At 45.6% G+C, this 22811-nt stretch overlaps 1 protein-coding gene across 1 annotated transcript in view; it reads right to left on the minus strand.

Annotated features, from left to right (window-relative positions):
- CDKAL1 (CDKAL1 threonylcarbamoyladenosine tRNA methylthiotransferase) overlaps nucleotides 1–22811 on the minus strand; it is a 2471408-nt gene that overhangs the window by 1151323 nt on the left and 1297274 nt on the right. The window contains exon 8 of the mRNA XM_078687932.1: nucleotides 1570–1673. Coding sequence (XP_078544058.1) covers nucleotides 1570–1673 — 104 coding nt within the window. The remainder of the gene's footprint in view (nucleotides 1–1569; nucleotides 1674–22811) is intronic.

Below are 22811 nucleotides of genomic sequence, written 5' to 3' on the forward strand. Positions count from 1 at the left end.
ATGTTTTTTTAGCCGGCCGTCTTGCAGCAGCCAGCCATACATGCACACTTTAAACCTCTCAATTCACCTGTCTTAAAAGAGATAGGTTGAGATTAAGTGCAGGCCTCCAGTGCGCTGTGAAGTGCCAAGTGAAGCCGCTCCTTTCCAATCAGGGCACTGGTCACATGCTGCACAGGACTGGGCAAGGGAGTTCCAGCATCTGGTTTCAGTTCCTACAAATTAGAGGTCCGGAGCGAGAATGTTGCGTTGAGTACGGTTTAAAAAATAATATTTTGCGCGCCTCCCCGATCCCCTCTCCCGACCGTAGATGCCAGCAACGACTGAGAGTACTTAACATATGATCCATCTATTGTTGCGGTAGGACATTGAGATAAGTTGGTAAACACGTACTTGTCCCTCCCAAAGTCATTATGAAAACATCTGCGGGTAGATCATTCTCAGTACTCGCGATCAGCATGTGCAATGCCTTGCCCAATGAGCAGGTTCGTTTTTAAAACATTTCAGACTTATGTCTTTAGCTTAGTTGGGGTTTTTGTCTTAAACTGCCTCTCACTGCCCTATGAGTTTTAAAGAGCTATATCAACTCGTTTATACTGATAAAGATATCATCCGGTCAGTGGTCCCTTTATGCTTCCAGCTGCTGATTAAAGGAGCTTTGAAAGGGAGTAAAGTGGCTAGGGGCTTCTATGCCCTATACTCTTGCTCCAGCTTCTAAGAAGCTTCCTGGTAATGTGCGATTGGACATCTCAAAGTGCACCTTGTCAATCCACAAATCCGAGAGGCTGGAGGACATAAGACATGTTAGATGTATGCGACACAAGGACAGAGCTGCATAACAAAGAAGAGCAGCGCCTACTGCTCCTGGAAGCACAAGAGACGCAAAAGAATGGCAATGAAGCTTGACCCTATAAGGTGAATTTTCGCTCTTGATTGAAAATTAATAATTGATACCTACACACGGGGAGAAGGGCAGGGAAGAGAGGCAGCGCCAAACAACAGACCCTAGAGTCATTCTGGGTAGAAACTCTCTTATACAACTCTACTATCAAGGCATTCAATGAGGAGAGGTTTATAAATGAGCAGCACAGCTGTCACCTGCTTTACTTATACTGAAGCACACACAAGGAGATGATGGACGGAGTGCTGAAACTTTTCAGACACTCACCCCTAGTCACAGATCTGGGTTGAATCCATCATCATTCTTTAGCTCACTTCGCCACCCCAGTTCACACCCAGCTATATGCAAATCAGTCTTCACCCGGTGCCTCATGGGAACAGTCCAGCCTGAACTGCCAAGCCGGTCTTCCCTAGACCGGAATCGAGCATCCTGGATCCTGTTTCGGTGTAACACCCCTCATCGGCCAGGCTTGCTTGAACCCAGTGGCAAGGAAAGCAAGCTCTTTGTGTTTACTTATGCTGAAACACTGATGCTACTACATAACACAAAATAAGATGCAATGTTTCTTTTATTCTCCAAAGTATTTCAGCAGAAGCAGCTGATATATTGATGTTTTGAGAAATAATACAGCTGCCATGAACAGTCACTATGTGAAAGACAAAAATCCTTACCTTGAAAAGACTGCTTCGCTCGGTCAACTAGCTCATCAATAGGGTAACTAGCCAAGTCCCCTCTGGCATGCTTGGTTTTACAATAGGTACACGCATTGAGACATCTGTCCAAAGACAAAAACAGAAAACCATTGTATAAAAACACAATTGTTGAATTATATTTTTAGCAAGTTTAAGGTGCAAACACAAAACCCTTTTCATTCAACCTACTTGGCATGTTTGCATATAGGAGACGCCAACGAGTGTGTAAACAAAGGTATTAAAGCTAACGTGTAGGCACAAGCAGCATTTACTAGCACTGGCAATGAAGTGTCCATCTCATTCCAAGTCATTGCGGAAACTGTCTCCAGACCTGAATTTTAATCCTACAAATCACTGATCTCAGGTGTATTGGTCTAATTAAATCAAGGGAAGCAAAAGAAGACAACAATGCAATCACACATAAAGCCGAGGTCTGGATAAAGTGTCAGTAAAGATGGTCACCCTAATGGCCAAAGAGAATATAGAACATAAAACACACATAAAAGAGTAGGGAAGAGGTGGATCACAAACCAAAGAGATCATAAGTGTTAGAATCCGCTGCTCAAATTAGTTAGGAACTGATATTACATTGTTTACACAATGATACACAGACTAAGAACAAAATGTCAAGCAGCACCACAAAAAAGAACACAATCAACTCAGATTGATGTCATGACTCTGCAATGTCTTTGCCTTTCCAAATGGGTGGCAAGTGTCTAGAAATTACAGTAGACACCTTTTATCTTCAGAGATTTGAATTCCAACTCCTTAAGGGTGCAGATTATTAACTGATAATTTTGCTTACATTAGGATCGGCTTTCATGGTTACCCCCACCTTTTGCTGGTGTCATTCTGTTTTCTGACTAGCATGACTGGGATCGGAGCCCAGTCTCTGTGCTTCCTCCCTAAATTGGACTATGGTGAGTCCTTAGGTACCCCCCAGATTGGCTACTGGTGTACCTTGTAAGTCCCTAGTATATGGTACTAAGATACCCAGGGCATAGGTACACAAGGGGCCACCCTTGGGCTGAAGCATGTATCATGCCACCCATGGGAGACCATTCAAATTGTGACTACAGGCCTGCCATTGCAGCCTGTGTAAGCTGGTGCTAGCACCACTTACGACAGATACGTTTTCTTATATCTGAGGTCACTACACTTATAACCTCTAAGTCACCCCAAGGCAGGCCTTTCAGGACACCCCTACAATCCCCAGAGACAATTTCCCAGGCGTTCTAAGTGCATCAGCCATTACGATATATAGAATGGCCATGTGTCATTACACAATGGCTAACTCAAAACTGGCTGTAAAGAACCCTGGCATGTTTGATATCAAACATGTTGGAATCATACACCAACACCATAAACTGTGTTGGAGGTATGAAACCATGCACGGTGGGGCTCCTCCGGGAAGCCCTCCGTGCTCCGGGTACCAGTCATACAGAGTCTGACAACAAGCTATGGCTGCTGCAGACCACAGACACACTTATGCCCTCATGCTGCTGAGTCAAGCTCAAGCAGGGGAAGGTAGGACAATAGTTTTCATGTCACAAGGAGGTGTGACCACAGAGACAGGGCTTAATGTATTGGGCTAGGGAGGGGATGCTTACCTGCGCCACTAGACTCCTTGGACACTCCAGTTAAAACCAGTTCAGGGAGCCATTGGCTCCCGCTCTGGCTTGAAACTGGACATAGGACATTTGAGTATCCTCCCCACTGTCCAGCCCCTGCTCTTGGACGGACCCCTATATCATCCCAACCCTTTCCTTGGGGCTTAACTGTGGGTGGTTCTTCAGTTTTGTCGTGTGACAAGATTCAGATCGGGAACCACTTCATCCTCAACCGTCTGGGCACTTTGGACTTCACTTTAGGAACCAAGACTGCATCTGGAAGACTCTTGCTGCTCCTGGTCTCATCGTCCTGCCAATCCTCTGCATCATCTGTGCCTGTGCTGCATACAGGCTGTTCTCCAGGCCTGTGGGCATCCAAGACACCTGAAGTAATCTCCCTTGAAGTGATGGAGTCATTCCCATGCATGCACCACATCAATGCTGATCAGTCTGCTATTCCTGAGCTCCCACAGACTCTAAAAGTTTCAGCAACACAGGTGGTGGTTCTGCAACTCCCTCTAGGCCTGCACTGTCTTCTCAGCAAGTTTGAAGTCAGTATCCCTCGTCAGAACCACTTTACCCCTATGCACTGCATCAACTTGCTGTTGCCAAGGCTTGTTGACTCTCTTCTCCAGAGATCTTCGGGCTCCAGGAAGGTCCAGCCTCTCTTGCTACCAAGATCTTCATCCTCACCGCATGCTCTGCACCGTGGGCATGCATCATTGGTGAGCTGCTCGAGGTCCTCTTGCAACTAATGAGCCTTCGGCCTGTGGGTCCTCCTGAGGGTCTTCTTTGGCTCTAATGGGCTCCCTGTCCTGCTCGGGTCCTACTCTGACTTGCCTGTTTGTGGTGAGTCCCTTGAAACTTGCTGGTCCCGACATCGCACCTTTTTCATCTGTCACGTTTGTTGCTGCTGCCAAGGCTTGTTTGTGTTCCTGGCAGACACCGACCTCCTTGCTTTTGGCATCCGACGTGAGACAGCTCCTGGTCTTCCACATCATTGCCTGGTCTGCACAGCGGCAGTGCCGAGGTCAACGTCAACTCTCCTGTGTCTTCTGACATCGGTGGGCATTCGCCTTCCGTGCCTCCTGGTCACTCCTGAGTGACATTGACTCTGTCCTCTCTGCTTGTGGGTACCGCTCATCCTGAATCCACCCTTGGATTCCACCGGACCCTTTCACATTCTTAGCCAGCAGCATCTTTAATGTAGTCCTCCATTGTGGTCTACGGCGGTTCCCAACATCACTTCGCACTTATGCACCCGGCTTCCCTGGTGTAGGTATCCTGGTTCCCGGGGTATCCACGGGTGGGGTGACTCTCCAACCTTCCATCTTTCACTGGGTTTCTTTAGGATCCTCTGGGAAGGTTCCTTCTTCCCAACCACGACTTCCCATTGACTAATATGGAGCATGCGGTCGTGTTTCACTCTACGCATGGCCTCCGTGAGGTTTCTGGGTACTTACCTTGGGTGGTTCCTTGGATCCCCGGCTCTTCTAAGTCTTCTGGGGCCAGTCTCAACTTCGGTTGTGGGTCACATTCTACTTTATTAGTATATGGTCTGCCCCCCCCCCCTCCTCCCCCCCGGTGACCACTGTGCATTTGTGCTACTTACCTGTTTTACTACTGAAGTATTGTGTGTATTGTGATTATATCTCCGGGGAGGAGATATTGCAATTTGTTAGCGAGTGTTTATAATAATATATATATTTTTATAACTACACTGTTTGGTTCTTTTTCACTTAACCTACACTACATGATTAGTACTTGTAAAATAAGCTGCTTCACACTCCTTCTGGACTAAGCCTGAAGGCTGCTCTCCACAGCTACCACTCAGCGAGCTTTCTAAGATTGTCTAAGACCACGAAAATCACCATAAGGGTTGTTCGGGTTAGTGCAAGGTGCTCCACTTAAGTTAGTGTGGACCATATACTAAGCCAGCCTCCGACATCTACCGTCTCAGCTCTTGAAGATGAGTCATTATTTCAGAATAGCAACAAAGCATGCTCATTAAAAAAGTAATGTCTTTGTCTCTCCACTTGCCCTAGAAATATCTATACCCAACCCATCATTTGAAACTACCAAAGCAGAACCACATTCACAAAAAACAGGCACAAGAGGAGAGCAGGAGAGAGCGTAGGGAGTGTAATGTAGCAGATGAGCAGGGATCTCTGTACGGAATGTTACTGGTAACTAGTCAACACACTGCCACGCCTTCCCTCTTTCTCCTCATGGTCTTTCGACTGGCATGACCCAGAACCTAATCATGTGTCAAATGCAAAATGTATTCATTTGACAATTTTCGAAAGCGCAAACAATATCCACTATTCTGATTCCTCAGTCCCTCTTACCCACACCCCCTTTGCCTGCCTAGCCTTTCCTTTGAGTCTCAGTCCACTCCTGCGCCTGCTGCTGGTCAGCCACCTCCGCGTCTCAGAAGTCTCTTTAATAATGGAGAGGCCTTGCACCATCTGCTTAAGTTGGTACCAAGTCACACAACTCTCCTCCACTGAGGCCATCATGAGCGGCTTCCACCTCAAGGGATGATATGAGCGAGGACCCTAGAGGACCACCCTGGAGATGGGATTACTGCCACTACTCAGGACATACATAGTGGGGGAAGCAATTAACTGTGTGAGTGCGCTCTTAGATTGTGTTTTGTTGGATACAATGGGGCCTTACCATCACATATTGTGTGTATACCCATGCAAGCTCTGCAATAATGTAGCTTCATACTGACAATATCATATGCTCTTGACATGGAATTATAGTGGCCCAATATTATTAGGTGGGCGTATGAGATGACATGTTAGCTTTATATGGCACAATGGCAGCCCAATAGTGGCATACTGTGGACAGTCCTTGACCCATCCTTACTGCCCTGCATTTTATGGCCCTATAGTGACATATTATAGGCATTCTAAGTGACATTCTTGCTATTTCTAGCATTATGGGGACGGAAAAGTGACATACAGTGACTATTCTTAGAGGCATTAAGATGACTCATCACTGAAATTTTGGCATAATGGTGGCACTTCTGTGACTTGATTGTGGGCAAAATTGTGTCTCTCAATGGCATAACAACGGTCCATCCTCGACCCACTTTATTCTAGCTCTCGCTAGCCTTTGCACAATTGAGGTTAAATACCTGAATGCTACAGTTATCCCTGGTATTTGATGATAAGTGGGCATGAAAGGCAAGATCTGTTAATGTATTGCTGTAGCATATGTAAGTGCCTAGTAAAAATGACAAGCAGACGCAAAAGGAGAATCTCTTTTGGGATAAAAATACAGATGCTGTCTTGATTAAAATGAGATCACCTGTTCACGGGACTTGAGGTCATTTATCCAATTTTGCAGTTCGTTGTAAAATGTCTATTTTCAGAATCTGCCAAGGTGATGTTTCTAAGAAAATGACAGCATTTCTGTATTTAAAGATGAGAATTAGGACAATGTGAGTTTACAGATCTACTGCTGTTTTTTTTTTTTTGCATGGGACCAGAGCACGCTTCCTATGTTCTTTACATGACTTATATGCGACCGCCGTCTAATCATCTATATGAATGAAGTATTTTTATATCATCACTTCTGATGTTTGAGCCCCGAGCACAATCAGTGTAAACTCTGATGCTTTGGTATTGGCTAGTATTGCTATATGAGCCTGTATGAAATGTCTAGCCCGACCACAAGGCCTGTGACTCCAGTAATCATAAGAGGGCTTCTTACTCCCGTTGATGTCACAAGGAGCTTTAAAATATAATTTGTTCATCCTGTCTCTTCCATGAAGACTCTGTCATAAGATATGACTGAGGATCTATTTGGAAGCGGCTAAGCGATGAAAGAAGCTAAAACAATACATTAAAGCCCTTGAAGAACCCAATTTTCTTAACTAGCTCCATATGCGTAGTTCTTTAGTCAAAACATTTGTGGATTTATGTTGAAAAATCCAGTGTAATGGCACCATTTTTCAAAGTTTTCTTAGGAAGGGTGAGTCTTAAAATCCTAGGCAAAGGTAAGGCCTGTCTGACACCACACAAATACTGAAAAATGTCGTTAGTGTATGTTCAGAATCTCAGTAGCCAATCTATATCAAAACTGTGCTGCAATAGGTACTACTTGACCATGGTGTAAGTCCCCTCCTCCTCCCTTGAGAACCATGTAAAGAAAGGTAGGAGCTGTAAGATTAGCAGTTGAGCTATACGATAAATGAGCTGAACAGTCTTCCAGATTTTCTTTTCTTCTATGTTCTTTATTACTATTTTGTTCTTAAATCTTCATGTGATAGTGTACTCATATGGTCCTTGACCTTAGAATGTATTATAGTATTTCTCTCTATGTGGGTTGTGGTAATGGACTTCCTTCCACACTCCACTAGAAGGCTTGCAGCCCGCTAGAGAAGGAAGGTACTAAATAATAAGTAACCAGAAAAGAAAACCATATTTCTCTTCTTTTATTACTCTGTCCTTTGTGTCCATATTCTTTCCTTGATTATCTTGACTTCTCAGTTACCTAGTTCGCTGCTAACCTACATTGCTATTTGGAAATTATCAGTGCTTAACTAAAAAAAAAAACATTTCCGAGTGTGTTTAAGATTTCATCCAACTAAAAACAACAAAAAAGTCTTCATTATCGTTCTTTTCCCAATGACTTCAGGTTTCAATGCTCATATACTCGCTATTCAAATGAGCTATCCTTTAAGTAAGGTTTAATTAAATGAATACCCAGTAAATTAAAATGTAACATAACTGAGGAGAAAAACGATATGGAAAAGACTTCAAATTATAATACCAAGTCTCCTTTTATCTCCCCCAATTCTGTGCCGAGACACCCACCTGGCAACAACCTGTCCCCGGGTCTTGGAAGACGGTAAGACAGCTTATCCTGGTGGAGTTTTGGACACCACCAATCTTTTGTCTTCAACTCTTCATTGTGAACCTCCTCGCTTTCTTAGCTGGCTTCCTCCCTGCTTACTTCGCAAAGAAGGAAGGCAGTTTACACCTCAACACTTCCAAGTTCACCAGACATCACTGCGATACAGTACATTAAACTAAAACATAATAATAAATTGCAGGTGGCAGAGTTAAAAGTCTCCAAGGTAACTATTGTTACAGGCATAAATATGATAGCTGGTCTACAGATAATATTTTGTTTTCATATTTAGGTGTTTAAGATGTCTTTTCAGTATGATAACCCACCTATGGTATAGGAGGCTAAATATTTGCCTTTTAAATAGATTACATTAAATAAAGAGCTGATGGAATTTTAAACTTTTATATTCTCATTATCCACGAGAATATAAATTATTTTAAACTACTGATCACTGACCAAAGACATCAGCAATGAAAGCTTACAGAAAATTAGGGGAGAGGTGTGGCGCCGCGGCCAGGGCGGCCAGGGCGACTGACGCTGGAATCTGGGGACCACGGTTCGATCCCCGGCTCCGGCGGCAGGGTAGCCCAGCACCATGTGACTCTGGGCAATAGCTCGCTTAATCTTCCCGACGGCCCCCAGCGCCTAGAGACCCTTACGGGTGATTGTGCGCTTTACAAATGTGGACTTTACTTTATGCCTGCAAGATCCAAGCAATCACGTACACAATCTAGAAAGCAGAGTGCTGAACCGGTCCACCTACTTTGTTTAGGATTTATCTCCTCTGTGACAACTTAAGAGATCACTGCTAGGTTCAAGTGTAGGATTCACATTGTGGTAAAGTCATCATGAACATTGTGTCACCAATTATAAGCACTATATCACAACTTGTATCAGGGCTCTGAGAAAGAAAATATTGCGGTGCTCGAGTCTAGATGAGAAGTGACAAACGATCCTCTCATAGTGATGGAACCATACAGTCCCATTTCCTTGACCATAAAAGGGACCAGGAATGAACGCCCTCATACCAAAAGAAAGTGGATCTCACCGGAGGTTAAATCCCTATTTTGGGGCGCTTGGATCTGTCTGCATTTAAATTCACAAGATGAACAAGAGACCATTTCCTTAGAGCCATGTCTGCCTTCTACAGTGGAAGTCACCATCATCCTCCATTTACTGCAATTGTAAACATTCTATAGTGTGGTCCATGCAGAGTTGTATTTTATTGTCCCTAAATAATTGGTCGGAATTGGTTGACTGGTGCTCCTCCTGTATGTCAATAACATCCAATGTCACTACTAGTTGGGCAGAGGGAACAAAAATATTATCTTGTTGTAGCAACAAATACAACACTCTGCCAACCACGCAGTCACCCCTGTGTTGTATGCCATCCATCCAACAATGCGCCCTGGCACCACACAACAGGATATGAAGTGATGTGTAAACGTTACAATGCAATACAATACCATATTGTCCATCTTCAGCCACTACCTCGCGGCTGGTTAGAGGGGTCATGTGACAATCCGAGGCTTAGTCTAGAGGTCTGACTAGTTCAACCAAAGCAACGGGATTACAGCTGAAAGACTGCCTCTACGAATGAGTCTGTACTATGGCATGAATGCAGTAAAAAAATACTTATCCTCCACCATCAAAATGCTTATGTGGCCTACTCCTCAAATATGCATTTGTTGTCATCCATCTAATGACTTGTGTCGCGAGAGGGAAACCTCAAGAATCCAATGTCCAAGATGGATTCTATATTTTGAATGTTCTGGGGTCCAGCAGGCACGTCTATTAATCAGTGGGGAGTGCCAGGAATGAAAAAGAGGGGCGTCCTGGTTTTTTTGAGGTTTTTTTTTTCAAGCAGGAGACAAGTTCCCTGCAGTCCCTTCCAGTAGTGGTCGGTGGTGGGAGTAGCTGCCGGGCAGTGACGTGGGGAGGGGGGGGACAGGGTGGGAGGTAGTAATCTACTGATCCCCAAATGCGTTGCAGTGCGCGCAACGAAATGCGTTTTATTTATTTATATGTTTACTTACCTGTAATCCTCCGTAATCCATAGATTACTACCCCCACCCTGCCCCTACCCGCCTGGCAGCTACTCTCACCACCGACCGCTACTGGTCCCTTCCCACTGGTGGCAATCGTTTCAAGGCAGTGATGTCTCACTACAGCTGCTGCCGCAACCCTAGAAAAAACGCCTAGAAGGTTCGGATCAGGTGGCAGGGTTCTGAGCTGGCAAGGGGTGCAAAGCTCTTACAGCCCATCGCCGGGACTATTTCTAGTTCACTTAGGCTCAGGCCGTCTGGGAAAGCGGCGTGGACTGATTTAACACGAGGACAAACACAATCATATTTGCCAAGTGCTTTTCTGAAAGTAGGCAAAAAAACGTTAATTGACATGTGAAAAGTCTAACAAAAACAAATCCCTTATAGAACCGCTCAGCAAGTCACCCTGTCTGGGTCAGGCAGGCCAGGGCCAAACAATGAGGCAGTGTGAGTAAAAGGTACACCACACGATTAAGAGAGGCTAACGGAGCGGCCTTGGCCTTTTCTTACTTTTTTAGAAGGGCCGAAAAAAAAGGACTGTAATTTAAGAGAATATAAAAAATGCAATAATATTTGGGAGATAGCGAAGTCCGTGACTGTCTCCGGCTGCTTTTTCAGACAATGTCATGAGTCGTTATATTATTAGTCACACTAGGGATGTTTGAAACATCACAACAAGGCCCCCTGCGCTCTTCGCTGGGGGTGGGGGGCGTGGTCTGGAAGTGACGTGCAACAAGTGGAACAGTAAACACGTCTTTTATTTATAGTGGACCTTTGTGAGCTGGAGATTTACGGCGGGGATAAATATTTGCTGACTTGTTTCGCCGCGGCCACTCGCTGAGGCAACACATTGAACCTTTTAGAAACAAAAAACACAAGAACGCTTGGCTATTATTTTGGTTAAAATTACGACGCACGAGACAGCCCTTTCACGTAGCCAAAAATAGATCTCGGTGACAACGGGCCTCAAAAACATCCTTAATCTTAAAACAAAACATACACAGTTAGGAGGAAAGACACTGTATGGGAGATTTTAAGCACAGCGTGATATTTAAACAGACAAAAACGTCCACGTGCAGTTCTGCGAATAATGCCTGCATTTGAAGATGGAGCCGATGAAAAGTGTACTCAGCTGGTCGAAGGTCAAAGTCTGGGCCTTCTGCAAAGGGGCAACCCCTGGTGCCATAAATCAGCCTGTCAACGAGTCCAGTCAGCTAACAACGGCGGTAAGAAAGCAACACGTGACCTGCAATGACCTCAAATCACGGAGATGATTACAGCCGAAGCTAGCCAGGATTTATGCATCTTTTCGTCCACTCTTCTTGGCAAATGCGGGGGTCAGTGCAAGCAGGGCCCCGTGAGGCATGAGATCATTGAGTACAATCTCTGTGTTCAATTACGTAGAAAAAAGCTCAGTGCCAATATCAGGAGTAAATCCATATTCATCGCTCATAAGAACAATGCACGTTGAAACCAACAGGCAGCCAGAGAAGAAACAGAAAACACAATGGCTGTTAGAATGGTACAAGCTAAATGAAACACACTAGCCATGGAGGGCACTGTGCTTAAATGGTTTGCTCCCTTCCTCTCCGATAGATCCCAAATGATAAAAATAGTGAACAGTGTTTCATCTCCTTTGGCGGTAGGTCAAGGTGTTCCTCAGGGCTCTATACTTGCACCCACATTGTTCAATCTCTATTTAGAACCATTGGGAAATATCCTAAGTAAATTCGGGATCCACTATCATCTCTATGCAGACGACACTCAAATCTACCTCAAGGTTGCCTCCACTCACGATCTCTCCATCCTAAGCTCTACTCTCAACTCCATTCAAAACTGGATGTCAACTCATCAACTGATTCTGAATCCCTCCAAAACTGAATTCCTTCTCCTCACTTTCCCCTCCCCCGGTTCAATCATGGATAGATCAGATAAATCTACTTAACACTAAACCCATCATTGTCGACAGCGCAAAATCCCTTGGTGTCATACTCGACAAAAAACTCAATCTAATCTCCCACATCAATTCCATTGCAAAGTCTGCTCGATACCAACTGCGCCTTCTTTGGGGGATTCGTCGCTTCTTCCCGGAGCATTACCTTAAAACCCTGGTCCAATCGCTGGTTCTCTCCAGACTGGACTACTGCAATTCTCTTCTTACTGGCCTCCCCAAATCCCACCTGTCCCCCTTAAATCTGTTCTCCATTCAGAAGCTCGTTTCGTATATGGGGCCAAAAAAAGCGACCCCATCACACCCATTTTATCCACCCTCCGCTGGCTTTCCATAGAGGCAAGATCTATCTACAAGACTGCCTGTATCACCCACAAAGCCTTGCACTCCTCCTCTCCTCGCTACCTAGCGAATAAACTGAAACTCTCTGGAGGCTCTAGACCATCACGTAATGCGGAACGGTTACTGCTTGAACCCCCCACTTTCAAGAAGGAAAGATCGATGGCCCAATCCTTTTCAGGCAACGCGGTGAGAATCTGGAATTCACTTCCGCCTCAGCTCCAGACCACCACCTCCTCCCAGGCCTTAAAAACTGACCTCTAAGTTCTCCTCCTTCAAAGACACTTCCAAATTTAATTCACGCCCTCACTATTATCTGAAGGAAGTCCTTCCATTTTAGGAAATTCTATTCTCCATGACTATGGAAGTGCCTTCCCAGTGTGTTCTTGTGGTTTCAGTGTCTGTCATTTATTGCAGTATTATCCTTCTACTTGTATTTTGTACTCTTTTGTAACATGCACACGTCACTTTTCTCTTGTAACATATTGTTTGCTACCTCTTGCATTTTGTTTGCTTTTGATACTTGCACAAGTGCCACCATTGCCTACGTAACGTTTGTTCTTGTGTTTTGAGTGTCTGCCATTTATTGCAGTATTATACTTCTACTTGTACTTTGTACGCTTTTGTAACTTGCACACTTGTCACTTTTTTCTCCTGTAATGTACCGTTTGCTACCTCTTGTATTTTGTTTGCTCACAATTGTCACTATTGCCTCATGTAATGTAACGTTTGCTTTTGTAATTTGTTCACTTGCAATTTTCTCCTCATGTAACATTACTGCTCCTATTGTGAAGCGCTCTGACACCTTCGGGTAAAGTCCGCGCTATATAAAAACGCATAAAACAAATAAATAAATAAAAGTCGAAAGGCCTGGGTTACATCTAGAGCCCCGACTGATGCGTGTGAGATAAATACCATAAATTAAAATAATCCTGGAGCCTGGAGCTTCTATGTCCTCAGGGGTTCTGTATATCTTGGCGCTTAGCGCATTTACATCTGCTGAACACAAACACCTGCCCAGTCGAATCCTTCGGCCTAAAGTTAGTTTAAGTGGGCGATTGGTGTCCTGCAGGGTCTGATCCTGTTATCAGCTCCCTGGGCTGTAATAATTAGTTAGGAAGACCCCACTACATAACCCCCATTGAATCAGCTGGGTTGCCAGCGTTCTTGCTCCTGTCATTAGCCTTTGCTACCCTGGGACCAGCCAGGTCTCTTTTGTGGCCTTGCATTAATTTGGCTAATATGAGTGACATCGAGGAGACTTACCTGGAGGAGGGTACCACGACCTACCTCCCCATTAATCACTACATTTGCAAGGTTATGGACACCTCCATCACAAAAGCAATAGCACTGGCGGTAGCCCTTCTGGAGAAGACACTCTTTCAGTATGCAGATCACTGAATCAAACCTCTCCCTGGGAGGGAAGTTAATCTAGGGCTTATGCCCCCTTCACCTCCAGGGGGTCCGTCCAGCCCTCACTGCCCTCTAAGCGCAACAGGGACCCCATATCTGGGGTATTAGTGGTGGTCGGGGTAGTGATGTGGTGGTACTGATGTGGTGGCATTGGTGGTGGTGTTGTTGTTAATAAAACAGGCTTTTGAAAACAACCAGTCAGGTGGCTTTAGTACAGATGACATGCAACACAGATGTGCTGTTGTCAGTTTCAGCCCATTAGCACAGGATTATGTACTACCTGGAATTCACATGACTTAATTTGCTAATCATTTTTAAATCCATTTTACTTCGGGGGGGTGAAACAGACACAAGATAGTGCTGGGTTAAAGTGATTGAAAGCAGGTGCACGTGTTACAGGGGGCGGCCATGCTTCTTGAAAAAACACAAGCGGTTTCAGTTGAAGCAGTGCATGTCCGGCCGGCAGTAAGAGAAACTCAATAAAGTAAATAGCGCTTACAGACTAAATAACAGGTCCCGTGAAACAACCGAAGTAAAGAAGCCAGTCGTCATGGGAGGGTACAAATGAAGACAAGGCCGTCGTAAGGAGGGACTAATAAGCCTATTAACTATTCCGAAGGCAGCATTTATGAAAGACAATGACACAAGCCAATGAAAAATATGGGAGGAGTGGGCGCGGCTTCTCTCCCATACTCTACTACAGCAGTCTCGCAGAACGAGCGGTGAATGCGCGCTGCCGATGGCTCAACCTAAAAAACAGGAGGAGCAGATCTTTTTCTTGTAAATTCAAACACAACAAGCATTTGCAATGCAATAGGTCTCGCATTAGGAAAGTTTGAGCTATTGGTATTGTAAATGACACATTTTATATTTATGTGTTGGTTTTGAAAATAGCGAAATTAATATCTTTGTCATTTACAATGCTAATAGTTTTAACTTTAGCAAATGTGACACCTATAGCATTTGTAATGCAATATGTGTTGTATATACGTGACTTAGATGTATTGATATTACAAATAACAATGGCTTTTAATTTTTTTAAATAATTAATACTTAAATAAAAGTTATTGTAATTTATAATGGCAATAGCTTAAACAGATTTTTTTTCTTTTTTCGGAGATATCAACATATGTCACCATACTAAAAACGTAATATATAACAAAGTGAAAATTCTATTATTTGTATGATCTGGGCAGGTCTGAGTAGGGGTGGGGGAGGGATATCGATTGGGGCGGTGTATCTGTATCAAAAATATAAAACCTAATAAAGATATTTTAAAAAAAAAGAAACATAAGCAGAAAAGAAAAGAATGAGACAGACAAGGAATATAAGTAATGGAAGGAGAAGGGGGGGTGGGAGAGAGCAAGGGGGGGTAGAAGTGAAGTACGAGTAGCAGGACAAAGTAATGACTGGAAAGCATAAAAACATCATTACAATGTGAAAACAAAGGATGTGTGGTAAGACATATACACTCTAAAAACAGGGGGACATATGACATAAAAACATTTAAAAACATATGTGTGATGGACATGTGATTCTAAGTGTGGCTGGAAGCGATCTGCCTATACATGTTTAACAAGTGCATTGCCCTGGCTAGTAACGCACAGTGTAACTTCAGGTTATCTACCTTAATGAGTATGAACGGCGTGCTGCCCCAGCTGTGGTGCGACAAAAGCGACAGGGTCAGGTTACGATCTAACGTGAAAATCCTTCCCAATGTGAGTATATGGCATGTGGGGCCCTCAACCTATTCAAGGCAAACTCATCCGGGTATAAGAGCAATCAGAAAAGGCACATTGCTACTGGGCATGTGGGGCCCTCAACCTATTTGAAAGAAACCCATCCGGGTAATGAGCAATCCAAAGAAGCACACAATAACATTATAAAAGAAAAAAGAGCAACTGTAGTGAATAGAGCATGTACATACCAATGAGTGATGTACGATCGTAGGGGGGAGAAGGTCCTAAGTTCCACCTGGTGTTCTTATGAGCAAAGCGCGAGCTCGGTCCAGAACGTAGAGTCTTGGCAAAGAAGTATTTGACGTGCACAAAATAATGTGACTGTGTGGGCCTCCGTGATAAGGGCCAGCGCTCGATGAATCTGAGAGAAAACAGGATACGTGTGAACTGTAGTCCACCATCACAATAAAAGAAAATTACTTCGTGCGCATGCGTAAAATGACACGCATGCGCACTAAAACGGCAGAACGGGAGGGGGAGATCGAAACTACCTGTATTTACAAAAAGGGCTTCCTGCGCATGCGCTTACTGATACGCATGCGCACAAACGAGGGGGAAGATCAGCCAGATGGGAAGATTGAAACTACGGTACACCGGCGCTAAGGCAGCTGAAGTCCCGGATCCCGTCCCGAGTGATCACCAGCGCCGAGAGACACCCAATGGCTGCCGAGGGAGAGAGGGACACGGACGAGGCAGAAAGAGCACGGTGAGTGGGAGAGGGGGGTTGTATCTGTGTGTGTGCGCGCCTGTGAGTGGTGGGGGTGCGTGCGTGGCTGTGTGTGTGGGGGGGGGTGTGTGCATGTGCATGTGCGTGTGTGGCTGTGTGTGCGTGCGCTTGTATGTGCCTGCGTCTGTGTGTGTGCCTGCCTGCGTGTGTGCCTGCCTGCGTGTTTAGGTGAGAATCACAGGCAGGGGATGTGCACGGCGACGTGCGCGCCCTCGAGAGCAAATCGGAGACGTAGAGGCTCGTGCATGGACACCGTCTCACATTCCCCCAGACACGCCAGCAAAAGATGTCTTCGCAGACAAAGCAGGCTTCGCCTGCTTTTTAGGTCTGCTCGACCTAAAAAGGAAGATTAGGTTAAGTTTTGAGATAGCCAGAAACTTAGTGCCGAGGGAGAGAGGGGTCATGAAAGTAGATAGGCGTAGAATAGCCAAAATTAAAATATAAGTTGAGTAAGAAATTAAACTCAAAAGCATTGTGGAAGGGGTTGTTAATGCAAAAATAGAGAGAACAAATATGATCTTTATGGCAGGTCGAAAGGCATTCTCATCAAGTGGGCCTTCACAAAGTTTCTTCACCCTACCTGTGCAAAATCTCACATTGCACCACCTGTGTTTGAAGAACACATTACACTTCTTGCAAAGTTATGAAAGGGGATACAATTTCTGAATGGGTTAAAGATAGAATAAAGAGGATCTCATGAAGACAAGAAAATAAACCTAAAGAAATGTTTATAAATATTGTCCAAGCGTGGAGATATTGTCAGAGCATTGTATGCCAGACCGGGAAGATTCACACTGTCGGGTCCAACGGCACATGCGGTATACGACAGGCATGCGGCTACCAAAGGTTTGAGATAGGAAGGGAAGCTGACGATGGCAACTCCCCTGTTTAATTCGGAGAAGCTTGGGAGCCTGTGGAGGACTAAAGGGTTTGACAAATGGGACCTTATTGGAATTAGTCAGATCAGGGACGTATGGGGGAAGGGCTGTGTGCAGACTTTCGAGTCTCTTCAAAAACAATACAGCCTAAATAATAATGAACACTTCTGCTATCGACAGATTAGACAGGCCCTCCTAGCTCACATACCCCTAGGCACGGAACTACCAGAGGCCTCCCCCCTTGAGGATCGACTGCTTGGCGGTCATCTCCCAGATAAAAACATCTCCATGATCTATAATAAACTAATTAATAATATGGAAGATCCACTTAGGAGCATTAGAACAGCGTCGGAGGTGGATGAATTGGAGGTGGATGATGAAGACTGGGTGGAGGCGGTCTCCTCCCCCAAGATAGTCGCAATTCAGATGAGGCTTAGATTGGTGCAACTTAAAATCTTACATAGATCATATGTCACAGGGCCTAGACTGGTACACATGGGGAAAGCGACAAATGGAGACTGTAGTAGGGGGTGTGGTGAGGTGGGCACTTTCATGCATATCCTATGGCACTGTCAGAAGATACAAACCTATTGGATGAAAATGCATGATGTGATTAAAGATGTGCTGGGGGAGGTGATGGAACCGGAGGCCTGCAGATGTATATTGAACATATGGGAACCCACGGATCTGAATGGATATCAGAAACAGTGGGTGGCGCTGGCGTGTATGGTGGCGAAGCGTAACATTGCTCAATTATGGGGAGCCAGCCCAGCTCACCAACTGGTCCCAGGTTTTAGACTGGTGTATGTTTAGAGAGAGGGCGGTATATGTGGCATGGGGTTGTCCGGAGAAGTGGGGGAAGATTTGGGGGGCTTGGAATACTTACCGTGGCGATTTGTGTACACCCCCGATGAGACAGCTAGAAGCTGAAGCACTGGAGTCCCTGTGATCCCGAGAATCATTTATACTGTATTTGCGATTTTGTACGAATGACAGTTCTAACCTTGCAATGTTGTTATGATTTCTTCGCGTGATGCTCTTATATATTGTTTGTTTTGTTATTTATTTAATAAAAAGATTAAAAATATATATATATATTGTCCAAGCCACAAAAAGGCAAGAACAGAGACATCGTTAGAGTCCTGGTCGTATTAGCTTTTTCTGCAGAATTAAACACTGTTGGCCACTCCGACCAACATAGTTTTTGATAATAGCATATAGAATATGCTAAACGATCTATAGTCTTTAAATAATACTTAACACTACATCTTGGCTACTTCAAGGGCGTAGACAATATAGCAAATTTTCTTCAACACTTTCAGCACTGGATTTTTGATCAATAACGGTGAGTTCAATGGTTGAGTTGCCATAGGCAGACATAATTGGAGTGCAGTGGACCCTCTCAGGCTTGCGGACCCTCGTGCTACTGCACCTGCTGCAACAATGATAGATACATCCTTGATTCCCATAGATAAAATAGTTTGGCTCAAACGGATGCGCCTGGCTTTTATAACCATCATTTAGGGGTCCTTTAACATCTTGCCTGCAAGGCTACAATCCTCCACTTAGAATCAACTCTGCTTTCTTGAATACAAGTCAAAGCTGGTGGTAGACAATTTTGGACGCAAACCGCCAGTAATAGTCTTCCATCCTACTCTGAAATAGGAAGCAAACAACTTTAGGTTTAGAAGGCAGAGCTCTTACAGTTTCATAGGTCCATGCCGGAGAACCTCGTCCAGTGCAAGTCTTTCACTGCATTCTGGCACTTGTAGTTCATGCTGTGTAAGAAATGCGTTACTTACCTGTAACTGCAGTTATCCAGTATTAGTGTCTTTCATAGATTCACATGCCTGAATCATTCCCCGTCGTCGAGACGGGAGCCTCCGGTATATAGAAAAGTAATGTCCTAGAGACATACATAGAAAAGAATAGGCCTAAGGATCCCACCTTAGTGTCCTATCCACGTCCTTTTGTAAAAAGGACCAAAGTAAAGAAGCCAACCAATCAGCTACTACCTCCTTCTAGAACCTTCCTGTCAGGAGCCTAGGTCTCTCAGATTTTCGTACGCACCAAGCTAGGTAGGCGTAAACTTGTTAGAGAGATAGGGGAGTCCTTCCAGGGGAGGCGGGAGGGTGCATGTGAATCTATGAAAGACACTAATACTGGATAACTGCAGTTACAGGTAACGCATTTCTTATCCAGTATTTGGGTGTTTTTCATAGATTCACATGCCTGAATCAGAGTAGCAAGCAATATATTATGCACATTTTTGATGGAACATCATATATGATTCTGTAGATAATACATATCACGCGACTGCAAACCACCAAAATGTATTGTCATGTAAATATTAGTAAAAGAATGTGCATACCAGTAAAGGATGGAGGGATGTCAGAAGGCTCACCTCACTGGAATAGATGGCGAAGCACTGCTCGGCCCACTGCTGCATCCTTCATCAGCTCAGTATCCAGGCAATAGTGCCTGGTGAAGGTATGCGGGGACGTCCAGGTCGCCGCTCTGCAGATGTCCAATACCGGCACTCCAGCAAACAGTGCCGCAGACGTGGACATGGCTCTTGTCGAATGAGCTTTGACTCTTGAGTCCAAAGGTCGTCCGGCCTTGTCATGGCAAAAGGTGATCGCTGAGGAAATCCACCTTGAAATGCTTTGTTTTGATAAGGGCATGCCTTTCCGTGGTCTACTAAAGGCAATAAAGAGTTGAGATGATTTTCGGAAGTGTTTTGTCTTGTCAATGTAGAACTTAAGACATCTCTTCAGACCCAACGAATGTAGAGTTTTCTCGGCTACAGTGGTAGGAATTGGAAAGAATGACCTGAGTACCACTGGTTCGTTGAGGTGGAAGTCCGAGGGGACTTTCGGAATAAACCGAGGATTAGTTCATAAAATGACTCTGTCCTCCCTGAACTGCATAAAAGGATCTTGAATTGAGAGAGCCTGCAACTCACTGACCCTTCTGGCAGAAGTCAAAGCCAGGAGGAGGGCCGTTGTCCATGAGATAAATTTGATGTCTGCCCTATAGGTGGGTTCAAAGGGGTGCTTCATTAATAGGTGAAGGGCCACATTGAGGTGCCACGACGGAGGGATCGGTCTTGGTCGTGGGAAGGACCTGAAGAGACCTTTAAGGAACTGCTTTATAAGTCTGTTTGCCCACAGGGATGGACCCTTAGAAGTCCTGGTGAATCTCGAGATCGCCGCCAGATGCACCTTGATCGATGCGTGTGCAAGGCCTGATTACGCCAGATGTAGTAAGTATGGTAGCAGCTGCTGTGGAGAGATGTGGAAGGGATGCAAGCCTTCGGCCACACACCAAGAGCAAAACCGCTTCCATTTTAGTGAGTAAGTTTTAGTAGTGCTGTCCGCTCTAGCCTTTGCAAGGACGTCTCTGCACTCCAGCGGGATGTTTAGGTGGCTGAATTCCAGGTACTCAGGAGCCAAGCTGACAATTTTAGAGAGCTCAGATTCGGGTGATGTACCTGTCCTTGGGACATTGTGAGCAGAGCTGGATGTTGACGCAGGCGAATAGGTGGCTGGGCAGAGAGGCGGTGAAGGTCCGTGAACCAGTGCTGCCTCGGCCAGAATGGAGCGATCAGAATCAGAGTGCAGGGCTCCAACTTCATCTTCTTGAGAACCCTGGGTATCAGTGGAAATGGCGGAAAGGCGTACGCAAAGAAGTTGCGCCATGCGATGGAAAATGCATTTCCGAGGGTTCCTGAGTGGTGATGCCTGCTTGCGAAGCTTGGGCATTTGGCGTTCTCTCTCGTGGCAAAGAGGTCTATTCGCGGAGTGCCCCATTCCGCGAAGATGTGTTCCAGCACTTCCATATCTAGCTCCCATTCGTGGGATGGAGACCCCTCTCTGCTCAGAGCATCCGCCAAGACATTGTCCTTGCCCGGGACGTACTCCGCTTTCAGCGTTATCCCATGTTCCAGAAGCCAGTTCCAGACTCTTTGCGATTCTCGAGATAGTGAGAGCGATCGCGTCCCCCCCTGCTTGTTCAGGTAGTGCACCGTCGTGATGTTGTCTGTCCTGACGAGCACTGGGGAGTTTCGAATGCGTGGTAGGAAAGCTTGTAGAGCTAGGAAGACTGCTCTTAACTCCAATAGGTTGATGTGGAGCTGGGTTTCCTGTTTTGTTCACTTGCCATTGATCTGGAGTTCTTGGAGGACCGCTCCCCAGCCTTCTAGGGATGCGTCCGTTGTTATCACATGTGGCTCTGCGGGAATCTTCGTTTGCACCTCCTGGCGGAAAGAGGTGGCTTTGAGCCAGCCTTGTCTTCTGAGTACAGCGGCACCTGCCTGAAACCGGTCATGGCGACATCCATTGCGCAGTCAATGAGCTCGGAGGCAGATGTCTGGCCTTCCAAGAGAAGCGAATGAGCCTCCTCTTAGAAATCCTCTGGCAGGTTAGATAGGTAAGGTGCAATATCTGCCTAGAGTTGCCGATTGTTGCGGCCCAGAAGTGCTATTGAATTTGCCACCTTCACTGTCATGGCCGACGTGGTGGAGAAACGCTTGCCAATAGTATCCAGTTTTCTGCCTTCTTTGACAGGTGGTGTTGACAGAGGCGATGCTGGGTTACGTGAGTTTTTCTGTGCCGCTTGGGTTACCACAGAATCTGCCTTGGGGTGACCTGTGAGGCATGCTGGCGCCGATGAAGTCACCTTGTATTTTTTTATCGAGCCTGGGTACTACTACTGGGATTGAAGCTGGTGTTTGCATCAGTAGTTTCCCTTGCTTCCATATAAAGTCAATAATGGGAATTGACCTGGTTGTCTTTTTAGTTGGTTCCTTGAAGTCGTACAGGAAGCACTCGGTTTCCTGAGATTCCATAGCCATATGGAATCGTTTGGCTGCACGCTCTACAAGGTTAATGTAAATGTAAATGTAGTATACTTGTAAAGCGCACAGCTGCCCCAGCAACGGGGCGTCCCGGCGCTGTATAACTCTGGGGAACCCGTCCTGCCTTTCCCTGTGGGATGGTCCTTGCTGGGAGTCCCCAAGGTGGAGCCAGGCATCCCCGGAATTGGTGGGGTCGTTGTGGAGATTAGGCAAGCTAATGCCCAGAGTTGCCGAGTGGAACCCCTGATTAGAGTAAGCACCGAAGCGAGAATTATCGAGTCCGCTGACCAAGGTCCACGACCCTGCCGCGTCAGGAATTGAACCCTGGTCCCAGGCTGACTTCTGCTCTCAGGCCTGCCGCCTCTAACCAGTGAGCCACACTACTCCACAAAGGTTATGGAATCCACCGATGTCTGCGGGTGGTGATTCTGAGGACTGTGGTTCCAGGGAGGCTGGAGAAGGAGCGACATAGTCTTGATCTGCATCTGGGTCAGACTCGTCTTCACGGACCTCGCCCTCTTCCTGGTCTCTTTCTTCGTCATCAGACGAGTGAATTTCTTGCACTGGCTCTTGTTCCCTACTAAGGACCAGAGGTGGCGGCTTGTGTCGGGTCAATGAAGTGGGTGCGTGTACAGCTGTAGGTGTAGGCGGAGTGGGTTTCTTCGGGAACCGCTGTTTATAGTCCTGTATTAGGAATTGCAGGTCCGATACTATGGCCGCTGGTAGGCACACCATCGGTGTAACCTGTGTGCGGACTTGAGCGTGAACTGTATGTTCCACTTCTTCCACTTCTTC

The sequence above is a fragment of the Lissotriton helveticus genome, chromosome 4_1 (assembly GCF_964261635.1).
Source record: "Lissotriton helveticus chromosome 4_1, aLisHel1.1, whole genome shotgun sequence".
Classification (NCBI taxonomy): Eukaryota; Metazoa; Chordata; class Amphibia; order Caudata; family Salamandridae; genus Lissotriton; species Lissotriton helveticus.